Raw genomic sequence first — 26598 nt, forward strand, 5'->3', positions numbered from 1 at the left:
TTAAGGCATTCTCTCTAAGGACACCTGAAGACATTCATCTTTACCTCTCGGCCCACAGGTCCATTTTGCTTCTCTCCCTCCTTCCCAAAGATAAATATACAGCTTGTTTTTATTCGCCGGTAGTGATGGATCATGTCTAAGCAAGTAGAGGAAGCATTTTTTTAGAAGTAGACCAGTATTGGGTGGAGTGATGACATGCATTAAGGGGAGTAAAAAAGAGAGGGGACAAGAGTGAGAATGAGAAAGAGGAGGCTTTCTGTTGCCACTCCAGTCCTGGAATAGCCCTCCTTTCCACCATAAGCTATCTTTGAGGCATGTTGCAGCCTGCTGGGCCTAATTCAAAGCAGCCACCAGACTTGGAAGCCAGCGGGGCCTCTACGGTCGCGAGCTGTTGACGGTGCTGTTGGCAGACCCGGAATCCCGAGCCCGGCTCCGCTCTGCTTTGCCTCGCTAAATAACCTGCTTTCATTCCAGGGGAATCCCAGAGTCAAATTCAGTCTGCAAATGTGCAATCACCGCCAGCCACAGCCATATTTTCACCCGCGAGATTTCCTCTTCCAACATTTGTCATCGTCATTAAAGGAGATAAATAATCTTGATTTAGAACCTTCGGCAATTTGGCAGCAGTTGTGCAAACACTTTGTACTTGTTGATGTAACAGGAAGCTACAAATATAGTCCACATATGTGTTTGTCTGACAGTAAGACTGAAACCACAGTTTTGTTGTTTAATTTATTTATTTTGTCATCCCAGCGGACAGATTTTTTTGTGCTTTGACTAGCAAGATCAGAATGTGTGTTGTGTGTAGCAGTGGACTGTGCTCACTTTTTCAAAAACAGCACTCAACTTAACCATTGACGACATTATAGCAACCCAAGCTGCTCAAATTGACTATACATGAGTAACATATTGCCACTTACAACACTGAACATGTTTCCTAGAGCTGTAAAGATATTTCATAAATGAACTCAATGTTATTTCATAACTTAACTCATTGACTGCCATTGACAGTGAATGACATCCAGTTCATTCTGTCTGGGAGGGCTGGGAGAGATCACTTAAATGGACTTCGATTGCTGTGAATGGCACTGAAACATCATCATTCAATGCTCGTCAAACCGAGCATGTTAAAACAGATATCCAATCCGCTTTAACCATTATCATGACTTTCTCTACCACAGTCTTTGGTCAAACTGAAATGGATGAATACCATTTCTATGCGTTTCTTAAGCAGGGTGTCGGGGCTATGATTACATGATTTGAGATAAGAGTTGTTTGAGTTACCAGTGTGGTCACGGAATAATTAAACTCATATATCAGGTCACCTCAACATTCGACTACATGTGGCACATTCGAACGTTTGGCACCATAAGATTGAAAAAACTCAGAGATTAGGCAGATAGCAAGGCAATTGCAAAAGCAAAGCCTCTGACTGTCTAAGAGGGAAGCTTTGGCAGCTCCCTTAGAATTGATAGCTATTTAGCTCACAGATAGCCATCTGTTTTAATGCATTAATTTTGTATTAACAGCACTGCCAAATGTAATGGTGGAAATCAGGGTATGAACTTAATGGCTTGTGGTTTTGTGTGCGTGCACAAGTCTGTGCATGTGTGTTTATATATTGTTGTGCTTTTTGTCCATACTTTTATTTGTGTCTCTCTGTGTACGCTGTATTATACAGCTCCACCGGGACACATTCTTTGGAATTACCGTCTCTCTGTCTCCCATCCACCCTTCCAGTAATACCCAGCTCCATCTTGTGTGAGTCGGACGCTCTCAGCAACCACACAGTTTTTTTGTGTTAAAGGTGCACTTTTACTTGTGTTTAAGTGGATGGAAATGCAGATGTATGCCACGCTCTAGGTGGGTGGTGAAACGGATACATGCGTGCGGTGCCCACTCAAAGGGCACGGTGCACCGTGGAGTTGTTAGCGCGAGGACGGGGTGGTGCCAACATGGCCCCGTCCCTCTCTTACTTTACCTGAAAAAAAGCATAGAGCAACCGCCACAGCCTCCACAGCGAGAGGGAAGGTCCTCTACGAAAAGAGCTTTGATAAGCCATCATAGACTTGTGTAACTTTTAAAAACGCTCTCATGTAAAATCTAGCCCCGAAGAATACCACACGAGAATAGCAAATCATAATCTGGTATTTTAAAGGTGTAATTTAAATTGCCTAAGCAACCCATGATTTTCAACACCAATCACATTGCATAACAGTGTAAATGTAGAGCAGTTAGGTGTTTTTTCAATCATCATGTCATCTACTTTTAACCTTACTATATCATTTGGAATTTGGAATAAACCTTTCCACATAACAAATATCATTAACATGATTTCTTTTTTAAAACATAATAGAAAATGATATTTTAACAAAATCATTTGAAAAAGAAATGATTTTTTTGCATTGTTCAATATGCAGTATGCAGCGTTTCTTTACAGCCATTCGAGTTCATTTAAACTTATCTAATTTACAGTATATAACATTAGACTTTATTCCAAAAGTATTGAAACACACTCAAAAAGACACACATGGATGATATTCTAAAGCATATTTTAAATCCTTCTATTGTTTTGTTTTCTTTTGGTAACTTTCATCTCATATAATTCTCGTATCAGTGCTTTCTTGTCTTTGACATCACACGAACTGAATTTTTGTGTCATCTGAAAATGATTAATGATGATGAGATTACCATCCACAAGTACTACTAGTGTTGAATGCATTTGAGGCAGTCCTACACTTATTGAATCCATGACACTGACATGGCAAACTTCCCCCCCACCCCCCTCCGCTCCACAGCACCCCTTCTGTTGGCCTCCATCAGGTGATTAGAAAGCTCAGAACCATGCATAACAATTCCTTCCAGCTAACATGACTTTTTCATTAACTGGTAAATTCCTGCACTCCATTTGGTGGTGATTTATCAAGTAGGGGCTTCATTGCAGATTCATAGGAAACAGACATAGTTCTGTCTGTCTTATGCATTATTTTAGTGTGTATATGTGAAAGAGAGTTGGAGGTCAGACAAACTGCAATAAACTGCAATTCCCAATAAATTCAATTGCATTATTTGATCATGTCGCCTCACTAGTTTTAGAAGTGAAATGAGAGAGAGACAGCCACTTGACTGATTGTCATCCCGGTTGATTTCCCACCGCATTGACTGACTGGGAGCTGACTGGGGTCATGGCCAGAGCAGAGGTGGTTCAAGTGCTGTATTACAGTTACTATAACCGTTTGATGTTATAGACAGGGCTATGGGTGCTGGAAGGAGCCGCCTTTAGCTCTGCTGAGACCCCAGTCCTGGCCAGTCAGTCGGCGGGTGAATTATGGCCGATTCTTGAGTAGGCGGTCTCAGGTTTACTCCTATATAAACCCTGGGTTTTTTATGGGAAACTATAAAACTCCCAGCATTTTTCCCCTACCTCCTGAGACTAGCTTTGAAGTTTTAGTCAGGTGCTGTCATTTTTTTCTCCTTCTCCAGCTTGACATAGATTTCTGGAGCTGTGAGTCATTTTCAGTAGGAATTTGTTTTAATTCAGGACATCTGCTAGGACTATGAGAGGTTCGCATGATGGATTTGGTGTTGTCTATTACCAAATCTCTCAGGTTTCTACGCCTCACTTCCGATGCAATATTTGTGCACAGAGGAAAAGCAGGTGGGGAGGGGTAGGCTCATAATATCCACCAACACCTATTCATGACATCATGGATAGCTTCAAATGAGGAGAGAAAGGAGAGCATGCAGAGACATAGCCTTTTGCAATCACCTAATAACGTATTACATTGCACTGAGGGGCTCACAAAAAAGGTTGAAAACCTTTTCATTTTGCCTGGAAGTGGCGTCTTAATGCACATTTTAGGTGTTAAACACACAAATATAAAAGAAAATGGTAATGGAATACAGTACTGCCGCAGTGTCACAAGTTTACAACAAAGTTTGTAAGTTTGTTAGCAAACTGATTCAAATGGAAAGTGATTAAATTGCTGATGTGCGCAGGGCATCTAGCTCAGTTTCTTCTCGTCTTCAGAGACTTTATAAGATGACGACAGTGGAGATTGATGAGCTTGTAGAGAAGTTCAAGTTTTATACAGGATGTGTGTGTGTGTGTATGGTATTGGCTTTGCAGAGTGGAGTGAGTTTTATTGCATCTTGAATCTTTACCACTCTGAATTAGAAGAATTGAAAAAATAGTCAACTTTATTGTTCATTAAAACGTGTTAAATGTAGCCCAGTGGTGGCTTAGTTGCACGTTTTCCATCCGTGATGCAAAATATATTTTCTTCAGATATCGCTAAATAGTCAATTTCAAAATGATGTTGAGTGTCTGTTGACTCAACTAATTGGAAAAATCTTGGAAAATGTTAATTTAATACAAATTCAAAGCCCAGCGTCCAAATAAACAATATACATATGGCATTTCTTCCTCTAAACTCGGCACCAATGAAAAACATGTGTTGATTGACATTGATTGCAGTTACATCAAACTCCCAGCTGGACATCCTCAGAGTGGGATGTCAGGGTGTCATATGACAGAAACAGCACGAGTTTCCACGTACAGCGAGGGGCTTTTAAGAAGTAGTCAATGTGATACTTTAGGATAATAGCCAATAACCCACTTGCTCATACCAGGTCCAGTCTTGCATCATTGATTGAGCAATGCAGGAGGTAATTAGACTGGAAGCTTAGGGGTGACAAGACTTTGTGGCAGTGTGGCGTCACATAGGGTATATTTTGATAGTGCTGGATAAAAATTGAAGGCAAGCATGAGGGTCTCTGTTTAGCCACTGAGGAAGAGATGAGGGTGACATGTCAATAGCGATGCTGATTTACTGTCCCCTGGCAGTCTTCCTCCTGTTGCAAAATGTTCCGGTCGCCCTCCTGCCTCTCTAGGCCTGCGTGCCGCGCACTATGATAAAGCTGGGATTTAACTCGCCGTGATCAATATTTAGTATCCCAAGCGTGAAACAGGCAGATGTTTGGAGTTTCCTTTTCAGAGGCGGGAGGCTTGAGTTGAGTGAAGGGAATCGATGTTCGTTTCCCTGTGCCGGACCTCCGAGCTCACAGCTTCTGAAGTGTAGCCGATGCCGCCGCTGTCCGCCTTTACACTTGGGAGATTTGTGCGTCCACACCAAAGCCTTCCCCCGCCTCCCACTCAGGCCTCTCCTGTCCTGTTAGTGCGCTGATATAGACACTCAATGCCGGCAAAGTGCACAGTCCAAACAGTTGTTCTGAAGTGTAAGAGGGGTGGATGTTAAACAACAGGACCGTGATTGGGAATTGATTTGTTCATTTGCCAACCGTGCGAACAAAAGTGCCATCCAAAAGAAGCACTTTCTCACTCATCTCTCCTCTCACCGTCTCCCTCTCCATTCCATCCAACAGCACCTGCAGCAGCACGAAAACGCGGTGGAGGGCGATGCCTGCTACTACCACTGCGTGCTGTGCAACTACTCGACCAAGGCCAAACTCAACTTGATCCAGCATGTGCGCTCCATGAAGCACCAACGCAGCGAGAGCCTTAGGAAGCTGCAGCGTTTGCAGAAGGGCCTGCCGGAGGACGACGAAGATCTCAGCTCCATCTTCACCATTCGCAAATGCCCCTCTTCGGATACAGGTAAGACCTCTCCCTCTTTTCTTCCATTGACAATGTGGACGAAATTGTGGCTCAACCATATAAATTAGCGCATGTGTTAGTTGCACGTTGAAGTGGATCTCTGGTCATTTTTATTTGTTAACCTTTTATGAGGTTCGACAACACTTGTGTTGACCGTGAGAGCTTCGAGAGTCAGGATCACAATAGACGTACGATATTGTTCACTTTTAAAAGTGTTTGATGGGATTTAAGTCTGGGCTACCAGGTTTATCAAATCTATTCCAAGCACACCTGTGTGGATATTGCTTTCAATATGAGCCTTCCCCAAATTGGCTTCATAAAGTCGATCCAAATTCTGCCTTTGCAAAGAAAAACTTACTAATTTTGGGATGTGAAATCTAACACTAATCTCAGTTTCAAGTTTTTTCTGCAGTTTACTTAACAACTTACTATGATGCTAATACATGCACACTAGTCATATAATGTGTGAAAATATGGTGTTAAATAAACATTTGAGTCATAATGCTTTTTACCCTTTAGTTTTCGCTATCCCCTAAAAAATATATATATATTGCCCTCGTGTTACTTTGTCTTTAAATATGATGGAGTAGTGAAATGTCAAGAGGCAGCTATATCAAGACATCGAAGGCCATCAGTCGAAAAAAACTCAATGGGAAGGCTAAAACAAAGTGCCCAGACTGCTCATTTAATATAGACTGATTGGGATGAGCGAACTGTGGTCAATTAACACGCTTTCTTTGCAGAGATTTGGTTTTCTAATCACTTTAACTCGGGTGCCCTCACAAAGGGGATCTATTGTGAGTACCGGCAAGAGGGAGCCATTACATCCCTTGCACACATACTCAGTCTGGGTTATGGAAGAAAAAAGGCCAGGCTGTGAAGAAGCTTTGTTCCATGGAGGCAGGGATAATGAAGCCAGCGGCCGGGAAATTGCGCAAAAGGCAGTCGCAGATCTGAAGCAAATCATTAGAGAACATATTTAGCCCAGCAATTAGGGACAATTAAGCTTTCTGCTCACTGCACTCCAAATATGTTAATGACTACAGTACAGTGGACAAGTGAACATGCAAAAGCAAGAGGAAAGGCTATTTAGGTTAAAAGGGTGAAGAATTTACTTTGCCTTTCTTGTGCAGATGAGAGTGGAGCTTGTAGTGGAGTTCATACGTATGTGTTATTTTTTTTCCATGGCGGATGAGCTTATCAATCCACTTTTTGTTTTCTTATTCAGTGTTTGATGTGCTTTTTGCCCACTTTAACCCCTTTAATGGATGAAAGCCGAAGGTTACAGCTAATGGAACCCTTTGGTGTGACTGGATAGTATCGCACGCACTTACACACAACTGCTTGCCACTCTCTTTGGTGGAATCGTTTCATTTTTAGACTCAGTCGTGCTATAATGGGAACGTGCAATTGTTGGTTCTAATAAAGAATAGGGGTTGAAATGTGGATATGAAAATTTGACATGCTGGATGGACAATGATTTATCAATCTTTTCTTACACTGCAAAAAAAAATCCTCCTCACACAATCTCTCTAGCTCTGGATAACTGTGAAATAAACAGTTCTCTGTTGTTCACATACAGGTTTCCATTTTTGACAAAACTTTGCAACACTACAATAAAAAAATAGCAGCACGTTAAGTAGCTAAGTTAAAATTATTTTTAGGCAAATAGTTTTATGCAGATTTCAGATTGCAGCCACAACCGTCAATTAAAATAAATTCCGATAGACTCGCATATCTGCACCAGTGAGAAGAAAATTGGCTGGTGCGTACATGTCACGAATCAACTGTAATGCGTGCTTATTAACCAAGAGCAGAGTAAGAGTAAGAACACTAATATGCATTCTTTAGTAAGTGAGGCCATTGATATTGCTTAAAAGGTACAGTACAGTTACTGAAAGAGCACATCAAATTGCAAAGTAGCTAAAAATAATGTTGTCTTGCAATTACGCCATCCTAACGCTCCGTTGTACTTGCATGACCTTTTCACTAGCCAATTGGCTTGACACCAAAAGGGAGTTTCTCCACCGTAGGGACCGTGTATGTCATTTTAGTGTGCCTTGAAGCTTTAGAGTGTGTTTAACTATGTTCTGATGATCTAACCCACCAAAAGTAAGGCCTCTCTCACTAAATAACCTCTAGAGTAGTCTGTACCTCTGATGAAAAACGGATGTCTCTGGCTCCACGCTTATTAATAGTCTGGGTTCATGAATTGACTTTAGAGAAAGGTTGTACTGCAATATCATCTAAAGGAGTAGCACAACTTTGGCAAGTTCTGATTTTCTTCATATTGTCAAGTTCAGGGTTCATTTATCTTAGTAGTTGCAGCAAAACGATTACGGTAAATTGTGAGGTACAACTTTAGTGAAAACAGAGTTGTTTTAAATGTCCAGCCCTGTAAACTTTCGTTTCACTTGGCAAGTTCCCGCAGTGTAATATTGCTTATAAACTGCCGCAGACCTCCTCATAGCTCCACCCCCTCGCACAGCTGAACCTCGTATTCCCTCTTAGTGTAATATTTAATTTCCTCCCCATTAGTACTTGTGCGACACATGGCTCTCTTTTGTGGTTGGAGCATACTTGCTAAGTGTTGGAACATTGCCTGGCTTGTTAAAACAAAGTTGCCCTCGGAATTGTGGGTCACCAAATTCTCTGGCCCGTTGCTTTTTTGTGATTGTGCGAGCGCTTTGGTTGCTAGTTTTTGTTTTCTTTCCCCTCCCAAAAAATGTCCAAAATGACACAGTCGAGGAAGAGAACCGTCAATTATATGTGGTTGTCAACTAATACCTTTCTATGACATTTTCATGAGTAATAGACTGAAATGAGACGGGCCCATATGCAGCCTTGTCTGCATTTTCCATCCGCCCACTTTGCATATTAATGCTTCCAATGAGGGTGCAGGAAATGTAGGCTCTGGGGATTTGATGCCACATATTCCCTCCATGTTGGATGTCTGAGGAGAGCAAATACAGCAGAAATGAGCTTCTTTCCAATTAGACTCGCACAGGAATAAAGGCCTCCATTGTTTTAACTCTTACTCATACTGACAATGTGCTGCTAAGGCAAGTTGCTCAGTGGCCCCGCCTCCATTTGTCTTCCTTAACCCTTTATCTTAGGGTGAAACAAAGACGGCCTCAGTGGGATCCCAGCCACACAGCTGCCCTTTGTGCACAGACGCTCGACGAAAAGCCACTCTTTTTTTTTTTAACTACTACGACAACTGCACACACTGAGCCAGAATAGGTCATTAGCAGAAATGCACTTAGTCTGCATTTAATTAGGTACACTCAAAGACCAACTCTCTTCAAAAGTTCACTTTGTCCTGCATTTTTTATGTAATGGCCATTTGCAGTGCTTTAATTGTGCTTTTTTGTGCCTAATAATTTGTACTTTCTCATTCATCAGTCATATTTAGTTAGTCAGAATATAGCCAAGGAAATGACCCTGCCTTTTTTGTGGAGGTACATAAATACAAAATTTAGGCAGTCACACCTAATCGGCCAGGTGTAGAATTTCACCTTCTCATACTGTGAGTGCTTTCTAGTTTAGTTAATCATTTACTGTGGGAGGACCAACTATGCAACAGCACTAATGCAATACAATTCAACACCAGTCTCTACTGCTGTATTGTAGTATCTCATTAACCCTTTATAGGGCAGACTTTTACTCATTGGGTTCTATTGTCGGCGCTAGATTTCTGATCCATTTTAACCAGGCTATTTCCCTCCCAGACCTCCCAGTCAAAATGGATCGGACGTCTAGTGCCGTCAGTGGCACTGAAATATAAGCATGAGCCAGTCGTTCGAGTTGAAGGTGCAAAAAAAATGCCTTGTATAAATGACATTCCTGAAACAGACAGTTTCTTAATGTAATATCGTTATGTAGAGAGGATTTCTTAAGCCTCTGATTATGGAGAAAATTATGTTTAAATGCAAAAAAATGACACAACTTGTGGGTGCAGCCATTTTGCAATATCTGGTATGATATTTTGAATCGTATGGTGGGGAGAGTAAAACATGGTTGGCAGGTGTGTGTGATTGTGTCTGGTGTGCCAGCGTGAGACTTGAACTTAGGATAACTGTTGTGTATGAAGTGTGATCACCAGGGTATAGCTCGATGAATCGTTGAGGTTCTTCGAAATTCAGACAACATAAAGCTGAAGTATAACTCTCTGGTGGCACCAAGCATGCGTATGTAGTATGCGTATTCATACGTGTGTGTAACGGAAGCAAAGATGGAGAACAAACGTGGCTGACAGTGGATTAGCTCCCGCTGTAAATCTGCCACAGTCACAGATGGCAGGCTCTTGATCTCTGGGCTGTGACGGCTTGGCTCTCAGCACGGGAGGAAATCCCTGCCTCCGTCAGCCGAGGAGGAGAAGGTTGGAGTTGGGCTACACGGACGGCCAAACGCCATTGTTAGCCGAGTGTGGAGACATGGAAACCTGGGGTCTTCAAGGGCAGAGACTGGTTCAGAAAGGGTTTATTAGACTGCAACCCGGCAGTTGTCTCATCCAGCACACCAGTGGTGCTTGTAAGCGGAGTTTAAACCTCCAGTTTAGATCAGTGTTACTTTTAATGACCAGTTTGAGAAACTGGCCGGTGGAGCCATGTGCATTATTAAATGGAAATGAGACAAAAGGATGCATACAAATGACTGCATAATAGTGGTATTCAAAATGAGATCCATTACTTGTTCCACTAAAAGGGGTGCACTTCCAGGGTCACACACCTAATAGCGAGGCCTGTCCTGACAACAGATGCATTTCTCTTTCCTCCCCCTTTTTTATCTCATGCATAATTCTTGAGACATTCAAAAAGCTGCAAAATAGGCTTTGACGAAAGATACAGTATCAAATGAAGAAAATGCAGGCAAGTCTCTTCCAGCTCATATTCTTTCAGGGCAATCTGATAACAAATATGTTGTTTTTATCAAACTGTGTATTCATCCTTTGTGTCGTTCCATCACACAATATGCTGGATGCCGCTATTTTTATTTTATTTATTTTAACCGTCTGCATAACCAGTGGCCAGACTAAAACTATAATAGCCAGGTAATGTCAGGGTTCAGTCAAGCCATGCTCTGATGGCGTGCAAGAGGTCATGCCTAAGCCTTTTCTCCCCACAGATGAGAGTGATACAGACAGTAGCCATTTCTGGAATGTTCTCTTCAATTCATGCCTGTTAAGACGCAAAGAAAACCTTTCCAGAAACAGGATATTGTAGCCCTTAACCACTAGAATCCTGCCCGTGCCACATTATGGCCAATCTGAAAGTATGTTGCATAGTCAGACAGTGGTGCAATGCGCTTTTAATAAAGGAGGGTTATTGCCCTAGTGATGCAGAGTGGATATGAAGATGAAGACTGTGCAGGCTGGGATGAGTCGGGGCCCCAGAGAGGCCTGCAGCTCAGTCAGACCTCCATCAGCCGCCTGCCTCCTAATCCTTGTCCGAAGGGCATCTAAACGGCATAGGAAATTGTTTGGTGTCCATGGAACGTGCCAGGAAATTCATAAATACCCTTTTACTTTTCTATTTGAAAAGGATACTACAGAAACAATGTTTATTAAAAAGCCACAATGATGGCTTTAAAGCTTTAGCTCCCATTGTCTGCATGACCAACCTGCCCCTCCCACTGCAAGCAAGTCTTTTGTTCCCCATACCAACTTACAGACCAAGGGAAAGACCTTATTGCCTTTTTGTTAGTGTGCATGTGTGTGTCAGTCTTTTTGAAAATTAGATAAAAGGTGATTGGAAAACTTCCTCGGAAGTTTTTGAATACAATGACTCGACCTCTTAGGTAGCTTAGCAACAAAAATTCTAATATGATCATATTTGCAGACTACACCCTAGACTGGTTGCCAGTCAGCCGTAGGGCACACAGACCATACGAAACAAAATGTGCATTCAGAATCAGACCGGCACAGCAGCTCAAACAGTACATCACACATTCTTTATCATTGTTACACGACCATATTTTTTTTTACATTTGAACAACCCTTTTTGGACATGACACCTACATGTTTTGATCTTGACTTGGCCACTGTGATTTCTCACTCATGTTCTAAGTAAAACACTATTCACTTTTTCTCAGTTCTGCCACCCTTTATACCACATGATATACACATAAATATTTAAAGCCTTCAAACTAGCATGCCAACATGCTGTATAATATCACCATAGACATGGTGTCAGATTGGGCTATGTTCGGGTACGAGGGGCTCTGCCTGTCATCAAGCCCATTTTCAGAGCTTGGCAGGACATTATAATATTGGTTTCCCTGGCTCATCATGACTAGACCAGCCGCGTTTTGAAAGCTGATCCAAAAGACAGACAGTCCATCAGGAGACAGCCATCTCATTTCTTCTTACGTGTTAATGAGTTCTATTTTCAGCCTCACTTTGCTGCTGGATGTCAGCGTGAATGTGGCGCTGTTTGGTGTGAGTTTCATTGGGTCTTGAGGAGAAGGAAGTATTGAGAGGAGCCTGTCTGCCCCATATGCCACTCGCGTGGAGTGACCACGACCCCAGAGGGGCTGTCAGTCATGATGAAAATCACTGGTTCGGGAAACATGCAGACAGCAGAAGATTCAACAGATTAGGTGACAGAGACAAAATTGTTCTGATAGGTTGATTTACGAAAGCACTCGTGTTCTCTAACAATAAGATTCCTCTTTGTTTTTACTGATGGGTCTACTTTTTGTGGGTACTGGTTAATGCTTTGGTCCATTTCTGTGAACTGAATTATGCTTTTACAAAAATCCCCTAAAATTTCAACATTTCCAGGCGTCAAAAGCAATGCATTAGAGTTTACCAATCCAATGACAAGCCATTCACCCCTCTGAGTACAATCACTTACTTCAGTTTCTGAGAGTGTACTCACATTTTATTTTTACATTATTTATTTCTCAGAGATGCACACTGTCTCAATTTGGCCATAGGCACCATGAGAGAAGAAGTATGACTTAAGTTTGGGAACTATTGAGTTTAGGCTAGGAAAGTTTTATTTAGGCATTTTTAATAAGGCCCTTAGTCCTCCCCAAGAGATGGGTTGGATCAAAGGCCGTGATCTGTACTATGGATGAGTTCACCCTTGGGCCCAGAGGAAACGACTGGCCTCACTGACAGCCAAACAATACCAGAGAGTGAAGGATGCCCTGTGTTGCAGCTTGTTGCCCTCACACTTCCAAGGCCCCAGTAGAATGAAGCCAGATGAAACAAAGACTTATGTGAAAGCACAAACGTTGTGATTCATTATCCACTCTGACACGTTAGCCTGCACAACGCGTATAAGTATAAAATATCCCTACAGCCAAACAACATGGACTCGATCACAGTTCTTGCATAGACACGCGCACACACAAAATTGCACATGTCCTTGTCTCGCATTAGTAAAATGAGTCCTCTCCAGCATCTCAACCATATCAAATAAAAGCAGTAGGGCAGATGGCAGCGTTGGGAGAGATGCAGAAATAATTCAGTAGAGAACCTCTCTAACCTTTACCTGTGGGCGTGAGCACCAGTCATTGATTCACGCCGTGGCCGACAGCGCAGCACCTGAGGAGGGAAGTGGAGGAGGAGTGTGCGTGAAGAGAAACGCTTGAGTTTTCCTAAAAACATTTTTTTTTTAAATCACAAAAAGAGTGGGAGGAAAGCTCTGCTGCACGTCAGGTCATTGAAGGTGGAGAATGGCATTTTAGGTAATCCTTCGCTCGTGAGGAAATACATTTGAACCACCTCATCCTTTGCTCAAGCCAATTCTCCTGGCTATCCATTAGCATTCCTGTGTCGCCTAGCTTTATGCTGTGTAAACAAACGAGAGCCTCAAGAGGCTATATGTATATGTATATACTAGATTGCCAGATTTGTTTGACGGTTTTCAGGTGGTACATCACAAAAAAGAAAATTACACATATTTTGTCCTAACATACATAATCTAAAATACATAATACAGTACATTTCATTATTTGAATAATAGCTATTTTAATGCTTATATACTATCATTGTATAAAAATACTATTTAAAATAAATAAATAAATTGAAGCACGTTATTTTGCTCTAAACATACATAATCTAAAATACATAATACAGTACATTTCATTATTTGAATAATAGCTATTTTAATGCTTATATACTATCATTGTATAAAAATACTATTTAAAATAAATAAATAAATTGAAGCACGTTTATTAAAAAATCTGAAAGAATTATAATAGACAATATGAAAAAGATTGGGATCTCTTTTTTGAAGGAGGGGTTACCAAGCGCTTCTGTTATTGAAACCAAAGGGAATAATCGGGAGCTAAACGTAAATATTAAAATAATTTGGATGTCGTATCACCATAAATAGTAGTTAAAGACTTAAGTTTACTCAAACATAAAAATGGGAGAAATATTTGGGACCAATTCTAAGAAGTCATCTTTAAGAAATGCGATGAATAATCCACGGTTTAGAAAGACAGCAAAGGTCAATTTTCTTGCTACTTGCTCAGTAAGCAAACAGCAGAGCACATCGATTAAGTTCAGCTGCAGTGCACTGTGGAGAGGGAAGGGCTTGCAATTTCTGTTCCCCTGTTGGAGTTTCTTCTCTATAAGTCTAAGAGATGCAATACAGGGAAAAATATCTCCCACTATTTTCCACTGAGGATTGTCACTCTCACTTTGCGGACGTTGCAGCATTGTAATGATATGTGTAACTCAGGAAGTAAGCATACTGATGTTTCTCCAGGAACATACGGCAATGAATTATTCAGCTTATAAATAGGAAATATTTTTTTACCCATTGATGTACTGAGTGGAGTGTTTACATGTGTAAAATGCTTAGCAACTGCATATTAATTCTATGCAACATTTCCGCCTCTAATTACATCAGACTGATCTGAAACATTTCTAACTTGTGTTCACTACCACAAGCATTAGAAAGGGTAATAGAGTAGACTAAGTATTTTTAATGCATGGAAAACGACAACTTATTTGTGAATTACAGCCTTTTCTAAATGTTTTAATGTAGCTGTGAACAATATTGAGTAAAATAGTGTTTGTTTGGTACTTTCACTGGAAACTCAGACTATGTTTTACTTTTGCATGCCCACAAAAAAAACTTGTGATGCATGAAGTGTTATCTTTGACTGATGTGTGCAGGTATACTGGAAATGAGAGCCTGACATGTATATGTTAAATATTTCAAGCACTTGGGAAAGTGAGATGGGGCACATGTTGGTGTGTGAGGCTTACAATGAAGAACAGAGCCCGTGTGTTGGCGTCCATGTCACATGTCACGTCAGTCCAACGGGCTCATGTTCCGAGGCTGGATTTAAGGTGGTGCAGGGGCCCGAATTAGAAAAAATAGGCCGTTTTTGTCATGTAAAATGCCAAAAAAGAATCTAATTGGCTGGGGGAGGACGGAATGGCAATGGCGTCTTTGTTTAAGGGCCCTCTGCAGTCACTTTTTCCTGATCCATTGTGCCGTGGTCACAATAGCATTACTTTTTGCCCTTCTTTTCTTCGCCTCTGTGCAGTCAGTTCATATCCGTTCCACTCTGTCTCTTTGCTTCACTTCCACGCTCGACCAGTGCTAAGAAAAGGGCTCAGAAACATGCCCCCCCCAATGCGACAACCTCCACCATCACCCTTGCATTTACTAAAGCGGTCACATGAGAAATGTCTCCTTTGCAGCACCCAAATATAGATAATTACATCCTAAACATCCCTGTGGGATATTTTCCTTGCCTTTGTTCTCTTTGGACAATCATCCGTACTTTAAATAATGCATTTACTGGAAATATTTCCATTTTTTTTACCATACAAAATACATTCTTAAGAAATGCTCACTGTTTCTTTGAGGATGTCTCATCGGGCCAATTCATGTATATTGTGACAAAGCCCTGGACCTAAAGTATTTCACCATTCACACCTTGTGAGCAAGACATTGATATCCCATAATGGCATAGTAAATTATATGAATTTAGTTTTCAGTGGCTGCAAAAAAGCAGTCCTAACAGGTGATTGACTGAGGCCTCGACCAAGGTTACAGAGTGGCTCCGCCTCCAGTCAGCAGCTGATGCAAGTTGCATGAGCTTGACGAGTCCAGTTAGTGCTTCGTTAATGGCCCTGCGCCTTGTGAAGGTGTAATCACGCGTGACAAAATCCGGACCCAAGTCACTAACCCAGGAGTAATTTTCTCTGCATTAAAGTGTCCTTTTTTTGTTAGAAAGGTCATTCATAACTTGGTCGCACTGTTGATGTACAGTGAGAGATATTGATTGATTAATGCATTAAGTGCTCACAATCCATTAGGTTCTGTGAAAAGGGGCTGGGAGAGACGACTTGCTCTTTCTCACCGTGTATATTTCCACCTCCGCCTGTCATTCAATGGATGTAATTTCTCGCTGGCAAAGTTGAAGGGACAAAAGCTGAATATCTGCCAAGTAATGCATTCAAAAGAACATTGGCCCTCATAAGTGTCACTTCAATTACGCTGAAAAGCCTGACAACCATTTGCTTCCATATATTCGCCTTCTGTACAATATGACTGACATTGCAATGAGACCGCCTACTGGTCAAATTAAACCAAATATCAGTTTTTAAATCAGCATTATTTTGTAAATTACAGAGTGGTCGACGTACTCAACCATGACAAATTTCTTATCCGTCTTATCGACCCTTGCCAGACTTGTGGTTTTCCAAAGTGAGAGGTTTCTGCCTGAGGGACAATGCGGAGGAGACCCGCACCCCATGCGTCCTAGTGTGTCAGTCATTAGCGTCCAAACACGGGCTGCATTAGAGATTCATAACTGTGTGCCATCTCTGCACCTTTCATCTCCACGAGGGCCAGCTCCATTAGGATCTTTTATCTTTGTGCTGATGGCTGCTCCTGATAATGGGGCTGCCGAGAAATCCCAAAAAGTGAAGACTCGACTCTGACACTATTGGCTGGCTTTAAGTAGAGTCATACATCAGAGTATAGAGAACGTATAGACGTGTTTGCTCTTTTGAAAAGCAGATACCCGTCCGTTCATACTTGGTAGCGCTACTTTAGGAGCCACTTAGCCTTTATGAGCTGCATAATAGACATTGTAAGCAAAACATAGAACATAATGAGGGGTGATTAATGTGGATGCCAGCCACCGTGACTATACCTTTAAGAACACGTATCGTCTTTGCTGCACAACTACTTGAGACATCTTGACTATACTACAACAATATGATTAGCGATGTATGCAAATATATTTCAGCATTTTTAGCTCAGTGAATGGTTTTTAATTAATCACACATAATGTTGGCATATTGCAAGTTACAATTCTCAATGTTTCAATCATTTTAAAAGATCCCTGTAATTTCTAGTAATGCTATTTTTCATTTACGGTACATATTTTTCAAACACAGAGGAAGAAAATAAAAGTTTCATATGATGGTGACTTATTGTATAGCTACAGGCAAAATCATTATTGTTTCATTTGATAGAGAAAAAAGTGCAATTACCGTACATCGTATTTGGGTTAAGTGTTGCCATTCATACAACTGAGTATGTCATAGCCTCGTGCAAATAGATGTACTTAATGTTCAATTAAACAGGCCTATATTTCACACAGACTACATCAATTTGCGAGTAAATTGAGACAGAATTAGCAATAATACAAGTGATGTTGTTTGTTTTTTGAAGTGTGGCATGAGATTTTTCTTAAAAAACAAAAAATCTTAAATTAAGATTACTGCAGTCATTATTTTGAAAAGGCTCCCTTTAGTTGATTTTAAAAAGACTACTTCATTCTCATAGGATGAAATGCAAAAAAAAAAATTCATTTTATCTACAACATTAAATAGGTTTGATGGAATATTATTGTTATTACCATGGAAATGTTTTCATGATATCCCCCACAAAATCTCATAGAAAATGTTTTTTTACGAGCAGACGAATGCCTAATGGTATATAGGTTTATGCATGCCAATGTTTTCCAAATGTTCCAGTAATTATAGAAAATATCCTTAGTTCTGTGCTTTGGGTGCCACAGCACAGCAAATCACATTTACAAGGCAAAGTAGAGAAGGAACACACTGCATAATCATTGTGTTTAATGCTCTGGTCATAATCCCAGGTTTTATGACGGTTTTCTAATGATTTTCTAATGATGTTAAATGTTAGTAGAGAGTACAGCTATAATTTGAACACAGCGGTCGTTTTTTCAGCGCTCTATCGGCGTACCCAATTGCAACCACAATGAATATTGCACTGGAAATGAGATTTAAGAGCCATCCCTTTTGGTGTTTTATTTTCCCGTCTCCTCATCTGCTATAAATCCTCATTGCTGTGCTCTTGAAGCCTCTGCCCTTGCCTACCATCCCCAGGTGGGAATACAATTAGGTGCAGGGGCCATTTCATTCAGTGCCTCTGTCTGTCCAGAGTAGTCATTTCTTTAAAAAATAAATAAATAAATGTAAAAAAAAAAAGGTGGGGTGGGGGTATCGAGGTGTCCCAGGAGGGAAACCTTGCAGTAGACTCCAGGGAAATATGTAGAAAAAAAACACAGGGAGAAAATGGAGAGAAACAAGAAAAAAAGAGAAGAAATACTATATACACAATGCAGGAGAACAGGGCGCCTCACATAAACCTGGCCTCTGATGACTGACAATATGGACTAAAATATGTATTGAGACAAAGGCTTTGTCTCCTTCCTGTGCCTTTTTCAATGAATTACACCTCTCCACCCCCTACCCCCAGCTTTTTAATTAAATGGCTGCTGCTCCATCTCTCTATCCGTAGCTCCCCATTACAGAGGCTAGATAAGGGATTGCTATCTGTAGCATGTTAAGAAAGGCTGCCGGGCAGCCCAGCCTCATGAAATTTGTCATAAGATCTCATTTTCCTCATTGCCAGACGTGATGCTTATAATTGATGTGGAGGCAACAGTAATTTATTGGCTGGCCGCAATTATCATCCCCAAGATGTGACTGCAATTTCTAAGTGTGAGTCTTGTGAACACACAAACACACATGGCATTTTGTCATATCATAGGCAATGTTGGGTTGAGGTGTGTGCGTGCTCGGTACGCCAGCTGGACATTCACACGTAGTCCCAGAAGTCTGGGAGGTGAGCAGGGGGGTCACGGGGGGCGGGCCAGAGGGGGCTGGTGCCGCTACCCTTTGTCCGCAGCTCCTCCTTATGTCTTTGGCTCTTGTTTTCACACAGCAGGAACAATGATGCCGGCCGTACGTGATTAATAACGCTGATGCCCAGATACTTAGATGGTGCGCCTTAATTCTGTTCAATATTTTATTATTTGTGTTTGCAGTGCTCGCTTGGTTTGTTCCAAAATACTATAAAATGCAGAGAGCGTTTGCAGCTGCAAAAAAAATATTATAGGGAATTTATATTCTATACTTTTAATTGGCAGGGTGCCTCATAAATTCCCACTTCTGCTGCGGATATCATTTTCTTTCAGCTGTTCACTTCGTTACGCAGAAGAAGAATACATTTTTACATGGTCGGCAAATTGCAACGAGGCTCCAAGTTCAAAGCAATTGTGAGGTCGTAGATGACCACGGTGTGTTCCGTCCGTAATACACTAGTTGTTTACGGTTTTGAATACAGTATGTACCCCTAACGCTTAAAAACAAACAAACAAATGCATTCCATTATCACCAATACCAGCTTTATGAAAATGCTACTCTAGTAAATAATTAATTACAAGATTATTTTATAATGGTTAATACATTTCACAGCACACAAACTTTTGTTATACTTGACAACAATACGGTTTCTTTACGTGGCAATATACAACTTTGTTCCCTATCTGCCACTATACAGCACTTGTCTCACATGTTTGACGACGGCTCAAAAGGGAAAGAAAAATGTTAGATGTCCAACTCTTGCTTAGGCTCTTGACAGTTTCTAATGCTTGCAAATTTTTAAATCAGCGACCTCAAGTCGTTGGCTCTCTGCATACAAAAGTCATGCCACATCCTTTCAGCATTTTTTTGTGTGTTGCGTTTTATAGACAAATAGGTGGCATGCATGTTCCTGTTGCACAGCGCTCAATGTGGATTTCTGTCACACCATAGGGGGGAGGAGAACAAGGACTCTGAGGGCGGTCACTAGCAGCCCCTCCAAGCATGCTCCATTTGTCTTGGGGAAACGGAACCCGTTTGTTTTTGTCTACCTGCCTGTCGTGCGCGGCTGCCAAATTAGACTTTCAAATCAAGAAGCCAGTGGGGGACCGCGACACTAGTTTTCTCCTTCCCTTTAATAATCATCCCTGTTTACTCTTCGGGGAGTCATCTTTCTGTAATTTTTTTTCTTAAACGCGCCATCTAAGCAGAAGTGCGTCTCTAATAAAGCAAGCGGGGAAAGCGTCATTCCAACATGTGAATTGCACAGCAGAGAATTGAGAGATGGAGGCAATAGAGGAACACCAGAAGTGGTGGGAGGCGGCCAGGGGTGGAGGGATGGAGAGAGGGGGACGCCGCACAGCACCCATCACGCTATTATCTTTATGGCATAGCAAAACATGCTTCAGGCAATCAGCATGAAATTGTTAATTGCTCTACCCACTTGTGCATTGCTTCAGGAGGTCCCACAGTGAGCAAATCCAGGCTCGAGGTGTTAATGCTGTGTGAGATACGTGCTCCGATTGTGGTCATTTTATATTCTGTATCTACATTTTGATCTTTTATGATTTACAAAAATGACAAGAAATCAATATTTTCGCAAGTGTGAAAGCAACAAATATAACCCATAGTATTATTTGGCAATAATAACAATATTTTCAAAGTCCCTGACACGCTTTATAGAAAACTATGATTAATTGTATTTTATTGCTTCTTTGAAATTTAACATGTGTTCACCAAAGGTGGTGCTGCTTGCTAAAAAAAAAAAAAAGAGTGCACTATTTGCATCACCAGAATTGTGGAGGAAATGAATAGAACCCAAATGACCTTAGTTTAATTTACTGGTTTCTATTAGTACCCAAATTTCTGGAATTGAATATACAGTACAGAGCACAAAGCATCCAGTAGTTATTAAATAAATCATAGTGTTACTTATAATTTGAACTATGGTTTGCTTTGGAGGATTCTTTGCTTGTTTAGAATTTACATTATTTTTGTTCTGGACTGAGGAACACTTATTTTGCATAGAGGAAGTTCACCTCCCGGGTCTCCCTCACTGCCTCTGAGAGCAGGATGCGTGAGACGCCACTTTAAAATGATTGCCAACTCGCCCGATACATGCTCAGTCAAAGCACAATGCTTTTCGTGGCTATCGGTTTTTCTGTTCCTGTTGGATAAAGGGGAAAGAGCAAAGTTACACAGGGTGTCATATTAATGGGGCCTGTCATGCACGTTGATCGTTTTAGGCGTGGAGGAGGATGAGTGCTGGGAAGGTGTTGTCTTCAAATAGGATTTCTGCGAGTGAGACATCCTCGTTGGGCGATATCCCGCCTTAGAGCAGCTACTTTCTTATAGAATCATCTGTTATTAAGCAAATGAAGTGCTCCGGGCCCAACGGTAAATCCCTCCACTTTGTCATGGTGTGCGTTTAGTTATCACACCGTGCTCCCTCATTCATTGCCAATGTTCTCCTCATTTCACGACGCTATACCACACAGCACTCGGTGCTTTGTGTTGTTAAGAACGTGGAGCACGAGTGTTGCGTGCAGGATTTCAAGTTGTAATCAATGACTTCTTTCAAAGTGCATTGATCTGTGACAAGGACAGCTGAAAGTAGTGAGGTCTACCACACGAGTTAAATGGTAAAGTATGTTTTTAAAAATATTGAATGCCTGATATCACACCACGCAACACTACAACAACCTGAAAAAAGTTTTTCAGGCCAGCACATTCCTACATTGTTGGCCCGGAATCCAATTCTGACCTGAAAGACATTAGGTTGACTTGCCTCACAATCAGATGTATTCCTCTCAGGTTGCAGCAGAATGAGATTTTGTTGCCATATTGTTCTGGGATAAACATTGGGGACGGAATTACTATTTTACTAATCTAAATTTTAATCTTTAACTTTTCTTTTTTTCCATATGTGCATCGGCTTGTGTCGTAGAGAGGGCATATTGGAGTGGGGAATGATAGTTAATCACACCCGGAACTAGAAATTGATTGGCTGTCAATGTTTTTGGTATGAACTGAGTGACTGAAACATTGTTTGTCAATCAATGTTTAAAAAAATAAATAAATTGGAATGTGCCACAATAATATAAGGAATATAATGAATCTGATAAAAATGGACAGGAAGAACAATGAACTATTTTTGCATAAAAATGACACAAAGTAATTGCACCTCATCCACCTGTTTCCATCCCTACAACGGTATCGGTCATATCGGTTCTGTGTTCAATTAAATAGGCCCAAATTGTATCATGAGAAAGTTGCTTTGTTAGTACATTTAGATGAGACGATCATTATTTCAGTACTTTTGTTTGGTTGCTTCCTGTAAGATTTGTTTTTTCCTTTGGTTCCCCTATTTTTACGAGGATTTTTGAGTGTGAAATGCAATTGATATAGGAGAAAGAAGGTTAATTGTAATGGGGGTGAGTAGAAAAGGATAATAGCAAGATCTAGACAGGAATTGATTGCATTAATTGGTATGCCAATATGTAAGCTTGTTACATCCACCATTGCTTAGGATGATGGCTAACAGGTCCTGCTGATCAATGCGACCAATAAAGGCGTCGGCCATTAATGAGCAATGCGGTAATTAATGTTATCCCTAAACCAATTACCGTGGGCAGGGTATCTGCAGCAAGTGAAGATGGGTTACCTCTGTTCTTCGCTCCATTTTTATTCATCCTTTCCTACTCTTAAAGCCAAGATTGCATTGAATTTAATTTCAATGTTTTCCTCAGCACTGCAAGAATAGACTAATCTAAATGTCTAGTCTACTTCCTCACATGTATATTTTTAGCTCACTAACTATAATTATACTTCTAATTATAAATATTATTCGGTTTATGTTAGGTGTTGAAGAACCTGATTAGCTTGAAAGTTGCAAACAGTTAACAGTGAGTCAGAGCCAGGTGACAAACCACAAGACATGTTTACTGATACACAACAGAAGGATTAAACATTGGCATTGTTTTTTGATGAGTTATTTCAAGTTGGGGATGTCCACGCCTGAATTACAATCGTGTACTGTTATTGTTCAGGCTCATTTTAAAACAGTTGTAGCTTCATGACACAAATAGATGACACATTTAAGGAAGTCTTTGACAAATTTGGTTTGTCTGAATGGAAAAGACTGCTTTTTAAAACACATTTCTTCCTCTAATTTCTCACCATACATGAGCCTCAGATGGCTGTTTAAATTAATTACCGAGGCTCTTCTAAAATATCATTTTATTGTTTAATAAATCTGTGACTAGCTCTATTAGTAAATTGTAGAAAGGATATGTTGGGGTATACGTATATTATCAACGTTTGAAAACTGCATCCCAACTGACTAAAAAAAGTGGAACTGAACCTAGCACAGTGCTACTCAAATAATGTGGTGGAGCCCCCGAGGGGGTTGCGGAGCGATGGTAGTGGGGGCGCTAAGCAATACCTGGGAGCTTGTGATTCAAGAACTATCCTTTTTGCCAGGACCAGAATAAAGTTTCATGATACAATCGCTCAGTAGATAGCAGTTGCACGATCACTGTCAGGGTTCGCTCAGGGAGTTATGCAGAGGTGTACTTAGACTTTTAGAGAAAAATACAATTTTTTTCTGTTGTAGGGAACGGGGTGTGTAATTTTTCCTTCAATAGACAATAATTGAGAAGCACTGACTTAGCATGAGATGATGACTTATTAGTTAGGATAGTGCGGAAAGGCCCATCTGTATCTTGGCCTGTTGTTCGATGCCTTAATCAGGGCGTACAGAGGGGCAGGCTAAATAAACAGTAAGTAAGTTGTCTTGGGCAGAGGAACGTCAATGCTTGCAACTTGCTTAAGCCTTTGCTCTGAATACATCTGTATTGACCCCTCAAGACCCACTGAGAATTCCCTAATTGAAAATTAATATTGAATCGATGCTGTGGTCCATTTGCATATTGATCAGAGACATCCAGGAAGGCACCAAGTAGGTCTGGGATCAATAGGGCCCTTCTGCAGTGGGCCGAGTGTACTACATCACATGGCAGCTGCCTGCTCCTGAGGTTAATGACTGCTGCTTGTTAAGAAGCTGCTGTCAGGTAGAATGCAGCCCGGGGGGGTCTTTTTTGCCCATGTTGGCTGCGAGACCGGACACTTGTGCACGTGTCTGTAGGCAAATCGCCCCTTTTAACTGGAGCACGAAAGAGGGAGCGCATAACTTCTATCTGGTCACCCTCCGCTTGCTATGTGTGCAATTTAATGTGTTCCATTTTGAGAAAACCGCAGGATCTCAAAATGAACTCTAAATTACACATCGTGCATGTGGAGGGAGCTCAAATAAAAGTTGATTGGACATTGTCATTATTGGCCCTGAAAAATCGTAATTACATGCATTTCAGGTAAAATGCGTCTGATGTCCATCACCGTCAATAGCAACGAATGAGTTAAATATTTGACATGGAGTTCAGGTTCTTCTCAGCATCAAGTGCATCTGCAAAAATGTCCTCAAAATTCTTTTCTATTGCATGATTCTCCTTGTAGCTTGTCGAAAAATGATTGCTCCATCACCCCATACTAACAACATTTAAGCAATTTCCAACCCTCAAAGGCAGAAATAACAATATAAGTTAGATCAAAAAGTTCCTCTTTAATTTGAAAAGAAACTTTCATAGCAATATAAAACAAATGAGACACTGAATCCTCTACTTGAGGCACAGCTTAAGCTTCAACACATACATTCCTCTCTCCAAATCCTCTTAATAGTTTCCACATGTTGAAGCTCTCTAAGAGGTGGCACTAAGGAGAGTGAAGACGCTGGATAGAAGTTTCTCCATCCGACCACTTCCACTGGTAATCTGAGTGCGGAATCCCGCAGGAACCTGACTTACTGGGTTAGCGGAACTATAGAAGCTTGTTTAAACTAATGGAGCTCTCTAGAACGGGATGATTCTCGTGCCCAAACCAGTATGAAGCACACCTAAGAGCAGCTTATCCTCCGTTCCGTCAAAGGCAAGATTTAGAATCAATGTCTGCGTGCGGACTGCGCCCAGTGTATCTCAACTCACAGCCTGTGCCAGCAACACGGGCCCGCGAGCCTAGATTGGATAGGCGGGCCCAGACAATTGGGCTGCATCTGATTGCTTCATTGCAGGGCCTTTTCATTGACTTGGCTGCACTGGACTGGTGAACTGAGGCAATGGACAAGAGCATATAATAGATAGAAATGAATTCTTATCACAGACTTCTCAGGGGGCCCCAGCAGTCGCGGCTGGAGCCAACGGTAGGAGCGCTGGCTACATAGAGAGGAAAAGAGCTGTGTCTGGTTGAGTTCAGGAGCCAATGGCTTGCTCTACGCCGAGTACGTGATGGGGCATTAGGATGCTGGATCAGCTCACAGGGGAGGAAAAAGCATAGCGCACAGGACCGCATCATTGTTAGCGGCTTGTTTTAATGATGAGTTTGGTGATTAGTGTTTGTGTTTCCCTGCTTTCCTGACACCTACAATATACAGTTTGTCCACAGTGTTTATCATGGCAGTCCTCCTGAGGCCGACCTGTGTTAGTTAGACCCCGGAGCAGCACCCAACAGCAACAGCAGCGCAAATGAATAATTAATTTACTGTCTTATCGAGATTTCACCACAAACTCTCCCAACTCTGACTAATGAGTGAATGAGCTGCTGTAAAAATAATAAATAAATAAATTTTAAAAAGACACAGGAGCATAGCCACAGGGCAGTGGTTATTAAAACCTCACAGTGCCTTATAGAGGTTAGAATTGGAAATAAGTTCTCATTTCCATGTCTGTCTGCCTGGTCAGCACAAAAGCCATGAATAAGGTGGGTTTTGGCGGGGGCAAGTAACCCATGCGGCCAAAGTGACATTTATTGAAGTCGAAGTTACTTTGAATATACTCTTCCACAATGCCCCTAAATTTAGAAGTCATAGAGCAGAGTCATTTGACATTGCAAATTGGGCATAGCACCTGCCTGTGCAGTCTCTACCGCATCCATCAAGTCGCTTCCCCCGCACCCCTTCACTGCTCATACCTGTTCACTCGGCACAAAATGGATGTTGCAAAGCTTTTTTAATTGGCTTCCACTTGAGAATCCAAGGGCATTTGGAAATTCACTTTAATAATATCATCTCTTGCAGAACTGTGTCAGAAAAATGAGTATGAGCCACCCATGGGGGTTACGACAGTCTCTTCTAAGATCTATTGGATTTTTAGACAACATTTCTCCTGTCGGTGTTTTTTTTTCTCTCACAATACACTCACTTATTAAATTATTGTCCTGTTCACTCTCTTTCTGACAATGCAATTCTTCTTTGACAATTGTGCCATGTTTCTTTGGTTCAAATGTCTGTGATGGGCCTCAAAACCTAACACAGGGACATGTTTTTTTTCCATGAAATGCATCTGTAAATGTGTGGCGTTCATTTGCTTATATTTGGCAACTTTATTTTCATGCGCTAATCTAATTCTGTCTTTTATGATCGCGTACGTAGCTGTATTTTCAGGATAAATCTGTTGTTATTATAGTCAGAGTAGGAATGAACATATCTAGATCAGTTTACTAACATGCGTGTTTGGGTGGCACTAGCCAAATGAGGACTAAAATATTTTACAAATTAGCATTGTCAAACTCTTCAAAAATTCTGACTGATGAAAGAGATGAAGTGGTCCAGCTCTATATATCACAGTGCAACAAAAAAACATTACCAAAGAAGTTGGTTAGTCTATTTCCAAATAGTCGGTTTGTGTTTAAGCCACATCATCATTTTTAATTTTTTCCCTTTACTGTCTTTTAATCTGCTTCTCCTGTGGCTTCGCCAACGATAACTGACTATGACTGTAATCACTCCAAGTGTGTTCCTCTGGAGAGCAGCACAGCGGGCAGCACAGTT

At 41.1% G+C, this 26598-nt stretch overlaps 1 protein-coding gene across 10 annotated transcripts in view; it reads left to right on the forward strand.

The window, feature by feature from the left end:
• The window catches only part of zfhx3b (zinc finger homeobox 3b), a 313149-nt gene that overhangs the window by 248911 nt on the left and 37640 nt on the right, over nucleotides 1-26598 (forward strand). For all 10 annotated transcript variants that reach the window (XM_077619318.1, XM_077619339.1, XM_077619324.1 and 7 more), the window contains one exon: nucleotides 5386-5617. In XM_077619318.1, coding sequence (XP_077475444.1) covers nucleotides 5386-5617 — 232 coding nt within the window. The remainder of the gene's footprint in view (nucleotides 1-5385; nucleotides 5618-26598) is intronic.

The sequence above is a fragment of the Stigmatopora argus genome, chromosome 2 (genome assembly GCF_051989625.1).
Source record: "Stigmatopora argus isolate UIUO_Sarg chromosome 2, RoL_Sarg_1.0, whole genome shotgun sequence".
NCBI lineage: Eukaryota > Metazoa > Chordata > Actinopteri > Syngnathiformes > Syngnathidae > Stigmatopora > Stigmatopora argus.